General features: G+C 27.9%; 2 protein-coding genes across 2 annotated transcripts in view; both read right to left on the bottom strand.

Annotated features, from left to right (window-relative positions):
* The window catches only part of LOC117181069, a 187,425-nt gene that overhangs the window by 161,534 nt on the left and 12,830 nt on the right, over positions 1 to 13,061 (bottom strand). The window lies entirely within an intron of this gene.
* LOC117181434 (zinc finger protein 2 homolog) lies at positions 5,975 to 7,147 on the bottom strand. Its single transcript, XM_033374086.1, has 2 exons — positions 6,393 to 7,147; positions 5,975 to 6,332 (listed from the first exon to the last, which is right to left on the bottom strand). The coding sequence occupies exons 1-2, from the start codon at positions 7,145 to 7,147 to the stop codon at positions 5,975 to 5,977; spliced, it is 1,113 nt and encodes a 370-aa protein (XP_033229977.1).

Below are 13,061 nucleotides of genomic sequence, written 5' to 3'. Positions count from 1 at the left end.
ATATATTTTTTTACATCTTTTATTATTAAGCTTTGTACTTAAACGTAGTTTTCTTTCGGCTCTTGCATGTCTCAAAGTTTGAGACCGATATTTTATGTAGAAGAAAAGTTGGAACGTTAAAAAAATGCTGAGGTTCAGAAAAAAGATCAAATGATTTTCAGTGAAGTTCCTACCAAAATGCAGTATCTAAGCGTACTTTATTGTACACTTATACATTTTCCAAAGTTTCAGCTCGATATTTTATTTACAAAAAAAGTTCTAAGGTTCAAAAAAACATTCAGTGAACTGAAAAAGTGAGGTCGGTAATATAGGAATTTAGTTGTGTCACATGCCCTTAACGTTAAAAGATTTAATTTCCCGCTCTTAATTTAAAATCCATTTAATCTTAACTAAAGTTTGGAATCTTTCAATTTTCAGCACTCCTGTCCGAATTGTTTAGTTTTAAAGGTTTATAATGATTTTTGATTTTTAAGACTCATAATTATTAATTTGAAAAAGATTTATTTCACTTAAAATCCATTTTTTTTGGCATCTTTGAATTTTCAGCAATCCAGTCCGAAATATTAAGCTTTGAATGTTACTAATTAATTTTTGTTTGTTTTTTTGAGGTTCAGAATGTTTATCAGGTACGCGAAAAAATTTAATTTTTTCAAAAAACTTAAATTTGTATGGCACTAAATTTGAAAGATTCTAATTATTCCATTTTCACCGTTTTGAAGGTGCAATTTGAAGCATCTATGGTAAGAAATTATTTTTTATTTTAAATTTCTAATCTGAAATACTTCAAATAAAAAAAATCCATTTAGAATGCATGGTATAGTTGGGGAATATTTAAATTTCTAAATTCAGAAACCAAACAAGAAATTAACCAATGATCAACCACATGACGCTCCAGCACAAAAATGGCTGCAAAAAACTTCAAAATGAACTATTAGTCAATTTTGACGTTAGGTTTAATGGATTTAATTTTTTATTTAATTAAATTATTTAAACTAACTGTAAAGTCAGCCTTTCTCTGAAAATAGTGGCAAATTTTTCAGAACAATGTCAAAAATCGTTACCAATAATTATTAAACATTTTGTTTGCTAAACTGAGTACATTTTAAAATACAAATGTGTATCTGAAGAAAATTTGCAATCCATTCATTCTAAATCCGGTTAGTTTTCATTGATTAATTAAACAATTATTACAAACTATATCATTTTGATTAAAATTCAAGTTTTATTTAAATTAAAAAATTGCCCTTTTTTAAAACAAAAACAAGATTTTTTTTAATGCATTTTATTTATCTAGTTTAATTGATCAAGACTATAAATTTGCAGAAAATTACATAAAATTTCGTTTATCAAGAAAGTTGTAAACAAAATTATTCTATTAGTCCACGACTTCCAGATAATTGAAAAAATTTTTTCAATAATTTTTAGGTAAAAATGTAGATTTTTGACCAAAATAGATTTTTTCACTGGAAAAATTACGTAAAAAAATTATAAAGATAATCAGGAAAATAATTAATAAGCATTTTGCATTAGGATTTAAAAAATCGTATCTTCTATTTTTATTAACAATCAAAGCAAAAATTATCTTCCTGATGACATTTTTAGTTTTCAATTTCAAATTTTAATAATGCAAGTAGCTAAATTAATTTAAAAAATAACCCACATAATGATTATATTATTTAAAGTTCGCGGGAAAATGTATCGCCTCAAATGAAGAAAGGGCGCTTTTTAATGAAAAATGAATAAGTAAATTTCTAACTAACAGAATTAAAAAAAAACTAAAAAAAGCTAAATTTGCAACTGGAACATTAAATTATCAACCAAAAAAGTTAATTTTTAGCCCAGAAAAATAAAGCTTCAACAAAAGATCTGTCTTTTTAAACAAACAAGATTAAGTTACCACCAAAAAATTTTGTTAAAAAGAATCAAGATTTCATGTTAAAGTTTTTCTATAAAATTTGACTTTTAATCCTAAAAATATCAATTTTCAACCAAGACAGCTAAACATTCTACCAAATAGTTGCAATTTCATCCAAGAAAGGTGAATTTTCCAGAAAATTATAAAATTTGTTCCTAAAAATAAAAATTTAATAATTTAATTTTCAAGAAAACAGCTTCAGTTAGAATCAAAGAGTTGCACTTTTAGGCAAAAAAACAAAAAAAGAAAAAAATTTGTTTTTCAAATTATGTAGTTAAATTTTTTAATGAAATGTTTGAAATTTCGAAGAAAAAAACGGAAGTTATTTTTAGATAGAGAGGTCAATTTTCAACAAAATAATTGGATTTTCAGCCAAAAGAAAGATGAATTTTCTGCCAAAAGAAACGATTTGTTAACAAAAAAGTTTAGTTTTCAATCTATAAAGAAAAATTTTTTTTTAATATTTAATTGGATTAATAAATTTTTGTTTAAAAAAATTAATTTGCAACCAATTACATTCAGAAATAAATATAGTTGCAATTTTAAGCAAGAGACAAATTTTCAACAACATATTAATATATTAAATCATGTATCTTGAATTAATTTTTTCTTTTTAATACAATTTAAAAAATGTTAACTTTTTAATAATTAATTATTTATTTCTGTTAATAAATTTTAATAATTATTTAAATTTAAATAGTACTTATTATTTTATTTAGTTTATAATCATTATTAGATCTTTAATAAGAATTAGATTACTTTATTCATTAAATTCTACGAGAAGTTGCATTTTTAACCAAATAGAGGAATTTTAAATGAAATGGTCGAAACTTCGAAGAAAAACGGTAAGTTATTTTTCGGCAAAGAAAGGTAAATTTTCAATCCAAAAGTTGAAATTTTGAACAAAAAGATGATTTTAGACTAATAAATCTACATTTTCAACAATAGTTGAAATTAAAACAAAAAAAGATTAATTTTCTGCAGCGGAATTTTCAATAAAAAAATTAATTTTTTACGAACAAAGATGATTAAAAAAAAGTTAAGTGCTCACATTAAAAAGTATATTTTTTTAAAACATTCAAATTTAATTAATAAACTTAAATAAAAAATATGAATTTTCTACCAAAAGAAACGTTTTTTTTTTATCAGAAAAGTTGAGTTTTCAAGCTAATTTTTTGTTTTATAAAACAGTTGCATTTAGAACCAAATAGTTGTACTTTAAAGCAAAAGAGAAGAATTTTTTATTAAATGGCCAGAATGTTGAAGACAAAAAATATCAAACTGCAGCCAAAAACAGTTGAATTTTCAACAAAAAAGATTATTTCTTTTAAAAAAACTTTCTTTCGATGAATTTAAACATTTTCAAAGTTACATCACTCAAAAAAATTTTATGCCAGATACAAAAATTGTCCGATTAAATTTTTGTTATAAACTGAACACTTTTGAAATTAAAAGTAAAATTATTTTAGTTTTGAACAGTTTAAAAATCCTTAAAATGCTTCCAAATTTTATTCGAAAATCTTGAAACATCTGCATGTTGCTTTACATTTTTCTTCTTAAAATTTTTAATTATTTTTGAACATTTTCAGAACTTCTAAGCATCCTTTAAAATAATTCCTACATTTCCTCAATTTTTTTTTTATAATTCTGTCAAATTAAAAAAAAATTCCTTAAGATCTACTACATTTAATTTTGATAATTTTGTAAAATCTTTTTGCATTTTCATCTGAAATTAACTTTTCAAAATAAAAAATCAATGTTTTTATTCTGCTTTAACCTTTCAAAATTCTTAAAAAGCTTCTAAATTTTTGTTTACGAATTCTGCCAAAATATATATATATATATATATATTTTTTTTTAATCAGGCCATGGGCTATTCACACCGATTACCGGTTACCAATTGCCGGATTTTGTCGGTGCACGTTGACACTTTGTTCAAATTATTTTCAGATCATTTCAAATTTTAAATCAAATTTTTTGAAAACTTCGAAATATTTCTTCAATTTACTTGAATTCTTTCTAAGAATATGAAGTGTTTAATTGTTATTTATACATCGAAATTCAACAATTCGACTTACAAATTATTTTTCTTTCATTAAATAAAACAATTAAAATTGTAACGTTCAAAATTTATTTTTAAATATTTAACTATAATTACTGATTTTAAATAAACAGTGAGATATTTCGAAATATTAAGTAATTCTTATTTTTCTTAATTAAAAAATTTCAAATTGAATAGCTTAAAAATTTAATATATTATACTCAAATAATGTGTCGAATTTCATAAAAGTTTTGAATTATTATGAATCTATTATTTTGAAGTTATTTTATGATTAAAAATAGTTTATAAACTTTCAATCTGGCGTTCACATTTCTTTAACTAAGAAGAATTTCCATTTGAAATAGTTTACATAATTTTTAATGTCAGAAACTGGAAATTCAAAAATTTCGAATCGTCTCGTAAAATAATTTATTCACTTTTTAAATCTTCAAGAACAGTTCAACTTTAAAAATCATTATTAATTTTTATTTACAGTTAATCAAACAAAAAGTTTTTTTTTTTAACTAAACTCTTTGATTTCAAGCGTTTCTAATTTTTTCATGGCTTAAGTCTTTCAAACTGCATTTTGAAATTCTTTAAAATGTTCAATCCAGAAAATTTGAAATGACCTTAGAAAAATTCGAGTCAATTCAAAAGAATTGAAAGAAATGTCGAAGAATTGAGTAAATTTAAAAGAATTCAAGTGAACTAATCAAATTTAGGCTTAATTAATCAGAATTCAGCGTGAACTTTTAACACTAATTAAAAATATTTTCAAATCATCAAAACCCTTCTAATTTGTAACCAAAAAAAGAATTTAAATGAATTGATATAATTTTAAAAACCGAAAAAATTACATTTATTTGAGTAAAATTTGAGTTAATTTAGAGGGATTTAAGAGAAATTAGAAGAAATTGATGAAATTCGCAGAAAAAAATCAAGCTAAATCTAAAAAGCAATCAAGGGAATTGAAAACCGTTCAAAAATTTGAAAAATTCTTTAAATTGAGTAGTTTTAAATGAGATTAGGAAAATGAAAGAGAATTTGAAAAAAATGTGTCGAAATGCCTAAGAACTTAAGATTAAGCAAAAACTGGTTAAAAATCCATTGAATGCCCAAGAATAAAAAGGAATTCATGATAAATTAATAGGAATTCTGAGCGAATTCCAAATGTAAGAAAAAATATTTGAAAATCACTTCAAATCCTTGCAACCCTACGAAATCCCTCACTTTTGCGAAAAGTTCGTGAAAATTAAATATTAATTTTTGTTTAAATGATTAAAGCCCTTAGAATAATTGTAAATGTCTTTAAAATGCCTTGGAATCTTTTCAAATACCCTAAAATATTTCGAAGTCTTTGAAATCCCTTTAATTTTGAAATCGCTAATATTAAAATTTAAAATGAAATTTTGTTTAAAGATAAATATTTTCGAAATAAGAATTCTCATAAAATTCCCGGTTTTCCGGTGGAGCGGCCAAATCTTTGAATTTTCCACTTAAATGTGTTTCTCCCAAAAGTAAAAGAAAATCAGAGAAAAAAAAGAGCTGCCTTGTCAGATTACAAAGAGATACCTAGAAACGTAAAAAAATCGATGCCCTCTAAACCCTTCTCAATTTTAATGCACAATATTGCGCAGCAATACACTCAAATCACGTACTCGCGCACTGCGCCCGATACAGGCCCTTAAAACCCAAAAAATCAAATACTAATCTAGCTCCCAAAGCAAACAAGTCAGGACTATCCAAATGTTTTTCAATTGCAATGCACAATATTGCGCAGTAATACGCTCAAATCTAGTACTCGCGCACTGCGCCCCTGATACAGGTCCTCAAAAAACAAAAAAATAATAAAATACTAACCTGCCACTCAACGCAAACAAGTCAGGGCCATCCAAATACTTTTTAATTGCAATGCACAATATTGCGCAGTAATACACTCAAATCAAGTACTCACGTACTGCGCCCCCTGATACATGCCCTCAAAAACTGAAAAATTAAATACTAACCTGCCTGTCTCCTCAGTGCTTCTTCATGTGATTGAGCATAATAGTACGCGTCACAAATCCCTTTCCGCACAATGTGCAGGTATAGGGCCGCTCACCCGTGTGATATCGCCGATGAACCGTGAGCGTTGACGCCTGTGTAAACGACTTACCACACATCGCGCAAAGATACGGTCTCTCGCCCGTATGAATACGCTGATGCACCACATAATACTTACGATGAGTAAATCCCTTACCACACACATCACAAATCAAAGGTCTCAACCTATGAACCGCCTTGTGCGTATTGAGCAATTCAGGTGTTGCAAACTCCTTCGCACATGCGTCGCACGGATACGACGCAGTATTATTCAAATTTCCCGAATTATCATTACTATTTCGACCAATCCCAGCCACAGTATTGAGGGGAGCAGCTTGAACAATCGCAGTTGGCGCAATCGTACCAACTGCTCTGCCGCCACCACCGCCGCCGCCACCCCCGGCATCAGGACTGGGTTTGTGCGTTTTCGCATGATGATTGTAAAGATTTCTAGTCTCAAAACGCATCAAACATCGGGGACACGAGTACGGTTTATCCGGTCCGGATTCATGCATCTTCCGGTGTCGCTCGAGAAGAGTACGATAACGAAAAGTCGCCTGGCACTGATTGCAGGCAAACGTCTTTTCGTTACTTGTTGCTCTTACAGCTTGAGCTTGCGCTTGAGCTTGAACGTACGAGGAGGTCGATGAGGCGCTAGCATTCGACGCCAACGAAGACGTTATCGGTGAGGCGGTGTGCGTCATCTCGTGCATTCGCAGATGACTCTGAGCGAGAAATGTTCGCGGACAAACCTGACAAGTGTACCTAGACTGCTGATTCCCGCTGTCGCGATTATCGTCAATGTCCTCGTCGCGCAGAGCATGACTCGTACGAATGTGATAGTTCAGCTTGAGAAAGCTGCGAAACTCGAGACCGCAGTTTGGACACGAGTACGACTCTGTGAGAATCTGTACGTGCTCGTGGAGAACGGGCTGTTCCGGATACATGACAGAGAGATGAGTCAGGGGCGGAGGAGGAGCCATCTGCAGAGTCGAGGACAACATCGTCGATGAATGACTCGTGAAGACTGACGGCTGGAGATATGTGCAAAAGCCACCCAGTCCGTACTCTCCTGACTCCGGCGAGGGAGAGAGTATCTGTCGCAGCATTCCCGATAACCCGCCAAATGTGCCGCCATCTCTGAAATTGACAAAACCCAAGGACATTGCGGCGAAAGACCCAACACGGAAAAAAAATGGTTTGGCTGTCCCAGCTAATTGTTCAGCTGAATTTCGTCATTAAAAAAAATGTAGCAGTGCCACCAACCTAGATTTCTAGCTGTTTTTAGCTCAATTTGCCATCTAGCAATAATCTAGCTAATTTATTTAAACTATTTCTAGATCGTAAATTTAGCTAAAACAGCTACAAATCTAGGTGAGACAGCTATATATTTTTTTTTTTGCAAGACGAAATTTAGCTAACCGGTTAGATAGGACAGCTAAATTATTATTTTTTCAGTGAACACACACATAATAAAGAGTCGAGACACCTTCATTTTTATTACTAGGGTGGCTACATGATTGAATTTTCCCATTTTTGTAAACATTTAGATGAACTTCCTGAAGAGGAAACTATTACAAAAGGAAATAAGGTTTCAATAATTTGTCAAGAAAAATAGTGAAACTATCAATAAATAAAAATAAAAAAATTAATATATTGATATTAGAAAGCCCTTCAAAAACAATATTAAAACAAATCAATTTCTTTTTTCCCTGACAGCTACTTTATTTTCCCGACAAACATTTTTTTCTCTGACATGGGGCCACCCTAATTGCTGTTTTTAACATTTTTTTGCAGACGTATAACACGAGCAGCAGGCGGTGATATAGATTTATAACAGAGTGTCTACTCAAATCCTGGAAAAAAATGTCCCGATAATTCCAGGTTGTTTTTCCAGGTATCAGAAGTTCTTTCCCTCGAATATCATTTTTCATGATAGGGAGTCATTCAAATATTTCGCATTATTTAAATCAATTCGAAATATATACAGTTTCGCGAATTTATTATAAATAATGTGTATTTTTCCCCGTTTCTAAAGATTTAATTCACGAATGCACTATCGATTAATTAAATAATTCAATAATACTGAAAACATAACAATTCATTTCTTGCATTTGTCGTACGCCATAGCTCAATTTCCAATCAAAAATATTAATTTTCAATAAAATAATTGAATTTTGAACAAAAAATATCAGTATTCAAGAAAAAGGGGAAGTTAAATTTTCAGTTAAAATAAGTGATTTTCCACAAAATAGAAAAACTAATTTTTAATCAGTGGTGAATTTTCAATTCAAATGATGAACCTTCAACTGTAATGGATCAATTTTAAACCAAACCTATACATTTTTAACAAAATATCAATTTAGAAATAAAATTATGAAAAAAAAGATCTAAAAAAAAAAAGGAAATTAATTTTCTATCAAAATAGACAATTTTTTAACAAAATAGATGAACTTTCAACTAAAAGACCAACTTTCAACTAAATAGTTGGATTTTTAATTTTTAAAAATAATTTTGAAAAACATAAAAGTGGTGTAGATAAATTTTCAGTTAAAAATTTTTTTTAAAACAAAACTTATTAATTTTCAGTTAAAATAATTAATTTTTCACGAAATAAAAACAGTGATGGATTTTCAATTAACATAATGAGAAGTCAACTGTAATAGATAAGTTTTATAACAAAAAGATAATTAAAAAAAAAGATCAATTTACAAATAAAATTATGAATATTTAATTAAAATCCTTTAATGAAATTTTTTTCAAATACAAGAAAAGTAATTTTCAAGCAAGAAAATTAATTTTCTATCAAAAAAAGCTTGTTTTAACAAAATAGTGTCATTTTCAACTAAAAAATACCAATTTTCAGATTAAATGTTTACTTTTAAATTAAAAAATATAATTTTCCGAACAAAAATGGCGTAGACAAATTTTCAGCTTAAAAAAAATTAATTTTTAGCAAAACTGATGAAGTTTTAACAAAAATTATGAATCTTCCAACTCGTATAGTTAAATTTTGAGTTAAAATATTTAATTTTCCACAAATTAGAAAAACTAATTTTTAACCAGTGATGAATTTTCAATTAAAATTATAAATCTTTACCACTTACAATTAAATTTTTCGATTTTCAATTTAAAAATATAAATTTGTTAACTAAAATGATAAATTTTCAACGAAACAGTTGAATTTTGAACTAAAAATACAAAATTCCAACCAAAAATTCAATAGTTAAATATTAATTTAGAAAAATTAATTTTCAATTAAAAGAACAAATTTTATACATGAAAGTTAAAATTTCTACCAAATTAGCTGAATTTTCAAATCCAAAGGCTAATTTTTTTCACAAAATAGTATATTTTTACCCGAAAATATTAATTTAAAAAAATTAATTTTTCAACAAATAAAAATTCCAAGCTAACTGTTCAATTTTTAATTAAAAAATAAAGTTTCAAACAAAAAATATATATTAACATTTTACAACAAAAAACAAATTTTTATGAAGATACAGAAATATTCTAATTTTTATACCAAAAACTGTTCAATTTAACCAAAGAACACTAATTTTTAAACCAAAAAAAAAAAAAGGAAATTTAAATATTTTTACCAAAATTTTCTACCTGATTAATAAATTTCCAACTAAAAAGATAAATTTTCGAGCAAAGAAATGAATTTTTCACTAATTTTTTTTTAATCTATTTTTAAACCCAAATTTAAATTTTCAAAACAAAAGATGAACTTTATATCAAAACGGAATCAACACAATAAATAAATTTTAAATTAAAACATATTTATTTTTAACGAAAAAAAGACGAATTTTCAATTAAAAAAGATAGTTTACAGCAAAATAAAAATAGTTAAGCATACGATTTAAAAAAGTAATTTTCAACTGTAATAATGTTTAAATTTTCAGAAAAAAAATTTTTTACCCAAGGAAGAAACAAATTTCCAACAAAACACAGCTCAAATAAAAAAAAGCATTTTCAATAAAAATCGCGAATTTAACACAAAAAGTTAATTTTTAACAAAAGTAGTAAATTTTAAAACCAAGTAACAAAATTTTGATTACAAAAAAAAAATGAAATCTGAATGAAAAATATAGTAGTTGATTTGTATTTCAACCTGAAAATACTTTCATTTTAATAATTAAAAACAGTGAAATTCATCGAAAGAAGACGACTTTTGAACATGTGTTACATTTTTAAATAAAAAAAAATATTTTTTTTTTTGCCAAGTGAAAAAAAAATATTGTTAACTGCTAAATTTCCAGCAAAATACATGCCGTTTCAACGACATACTTAAATTTTCATCTAAAACCTATCAATATTTAACCAAAAATAGAATCGTTACATTTATTATTTAAAAAAATAATGTAAAAAATAATAATTCTTCAAACAAAAAAGACTTAAATTCACTAATATAAATCCACCTCTACAAATGAAGAATCATTATTATTGAATTTTATAATAACATTGAAAAATAAAAAAAAATAAAATAGAGACGCTCGCGAAAAACAATTCCCTTAAAGAAAATAGTTAAATGCAGTAATATAATGCTACTTTTACAAATGAAGAATCATTATTATTGAATTTTATAATGTATAATGCAATTTAAAAAAATAAATAAATAAAAATTAAAGCACGCTCGCGAAAAAATTCCCTGACTTGAAAAACAAAAATTCCCAGACATTTCCAGGTTTTCCAGGTAGGGTAGACACCCTGTACAATATTGAACGTTGCTTGTGTGTGTTTTTTTTTTCTGCATAGTGGTCGTGCAAGGTGCTTGGGCATTGCGATTTTGACTAGAAAACACTGATTCGAGTACTAAACACCTAGGTGTCGAGCTTAGAGCGAGAGAGAGACTTCTATGACCAATGATCAAAAATTCAGTCACTTATCAAAATACTTTACCTTGTACGCAATTTTTCATTAAACTATATAATATATAGTTAACTTAATATAATATATGTATATATAAAAAAACTCTTTACCCTAAAAATTGACGTTCACCTTCGGAAGATAGGAAATCAAAGAAATATTTAAAAATTAGTAATAAATATAATAAAATATCTCACCTTCAAAATTGTATCCAGCGCCATTTCTTCTATTGGTCCGCCACATCTTCCCAGGCTGAGATTGACATCCAAATTCACAATTTTCAAATTATTATTTAGAGTGAATACTGCTCGTCCTCGCACTTGCAACATCTTCTCTAAATATCATTTTTTTTTTAAACACTGATAAAAACGCGATCAAATTTCCGACCCGAGCTCATTAAAATCGTTGAAAAAGCAACGAATGAGCAAAAAGAAAAAAATCGCAGCCAAAAAATGTGGCGCTGATTGAAAAAAACAAACACAATCTTCATACAAAAAAATGCATGAAAAACACTATAACAATCTTCATGCAAAAGGCATGAAAAAATTTGCGAAAAACTTACGAAAAAAAAAAGTATCGGGTCTAGAAAAACTGGGATACTTATACTAAAAAAAAACAAACGAGGAAGACGTAAAAATACGATGAAAAATCATTTAAACTAAGAAACTGAAAAATTGGTGCTCAAAAAAAAAGCGCCTTCAGTTTCTAGTTTAGTTCAATATACCAAATAAGAAAACATTATTATATATTAAAAATAAAAATAAAACAGAAGAAAATACTCGCCTTTCAATAAAAATTTTTGAAGTCTCTTTCTTCTTGGCAATGCATCCATCAGATGTGACTTGTAATTCTCCCTGGCTAATCCTGAATATTCCTCTTGAAATCTTCTTTTCGTTCAAATCAGACAACACACTTTTCGAGTTTCAAAATCCATATCGTACCATTTTTTTACGTCACAAATCCAGTCTTTTGAGCCCCGGATAAAAAAAAATGTCGAGTAAACCCCGAACTTAAAAACTTAATCTTAGCGCAACAACGACAGCGACGAGTTCTATTTTACCGTGGGGGGTGAGAATAAATAAATAAATAAAAATCAAAGCACTACTTGCGAGAAAAAATAGTAAAAAATTCGACTAAAATCGCAATCACTATCAAAATATAGGGGTGTGATTCTCTGACCCCTAGGAGCTCAGAATTCTCAAAAACGAGAGAGAGTATATTTGTGGAAGTTACGGTTTTATCGATTCGTCACAGTGATTATTTCGACCAATATATTCATTTTTTTTTTGCGAAAGTGCGGCCATAGTGCCTTTACGTAAGCGTGGGAATAATATTGAAACATTTATACATCTTTCTGTTTCGTGGACAGAGAGAGAGAGAGAGAGAGAGAGTGATATATAAATATATCATTTTTCAATATTCCTTTCAAGGAAAATGCTTCAAATACAAAAAGTAACAATAGCGCTTTAAATGCAATTCTTTTCAAACAACCCTCTGTCCATTTATACACGTAATTTCTAAATTGGCGTTCGATTCAATGAAACTTTTCAAGTTTGGAGAAAAAAAAAAAACAAGAAAAAACAAGAAATATAAAAAATTGAAAGAGAAACATTAAAACGAATGCCGTGTACATGCCTAATATTGCTGCGTACACATAAATGTAAATGTAAGATATTTAGCAATTTCAAGAATAATTTTCGAAATTAAAATGTTCAGAATCCTTTGAGGAGCAATTTTTTTTTCAATTCGATACTTTTGCAAAAAATTTACATCTTTTTCAAATTGCTGAATATCAAGAGCCAAAGATGGTTGTGGGGTGTGTGCGCACTTACCTTTTAATTTCGCACCCCCATCATTCCAGAAAAGGTGAGTAACTCTTCAACAAATTTTTTTTCTCGTGTCTAGATTTTAAATTTAATTCATTAACATTACGGTTTTCCGTGTCCTAAATAATCCGCTATGTGATATCACAAATAGATTTTAAGAAATCGACGAAAAAACTAGTATAAATAGTTAAGTGATATTTTTTAAATTTAATTTTCTCTGGAAAAAAAAAATCTTTTACGCTCCGCTAGGAATTAAGCCACAGAATTCTAGCTACTGTAGCTTTTCCCTCAAGCTAATCTAGGTTTTCCCTCAAGCTACTCTTAA

This window comes from Belonocnema kinseyi, chromosome 10 (genome assembly GCF_010883055.1).
Source record: "Belonocnema kinseyi isolate 2016_QV_RU_SX_M_011 chromosome 10, B_treatae_v1, whole genome shotgun sequence".
Taxonomy (NCBI): domain Eukaryota; kingdom Metazoa; phylum Arthropoda; class Insecta; order Hymenoptera; family Cynipidae; genus Belonocnema; species Belonocnema kinseyi.
This window is presented reverse-complemented; position numbering and strand designations above follow the sequence as displayed.

Bases quoted from the DNA above. Each gene is read 5' to 3' on its own strand.
- LOC117181434 (XM_033374086.1), bottom strand. From the start codon at position 7,147: ATGCTGCGACAGATACTCTCTCCCTCGCCGGAGTCAGGAGAGTACGGA. The intron at 6,333-6,392 runs GCCAACTGCGAT...TGGTCGAAATAG, and splicing joins AGAGCAGTTGGTACGATTGC to TAATGATAATTCGGGAAATT.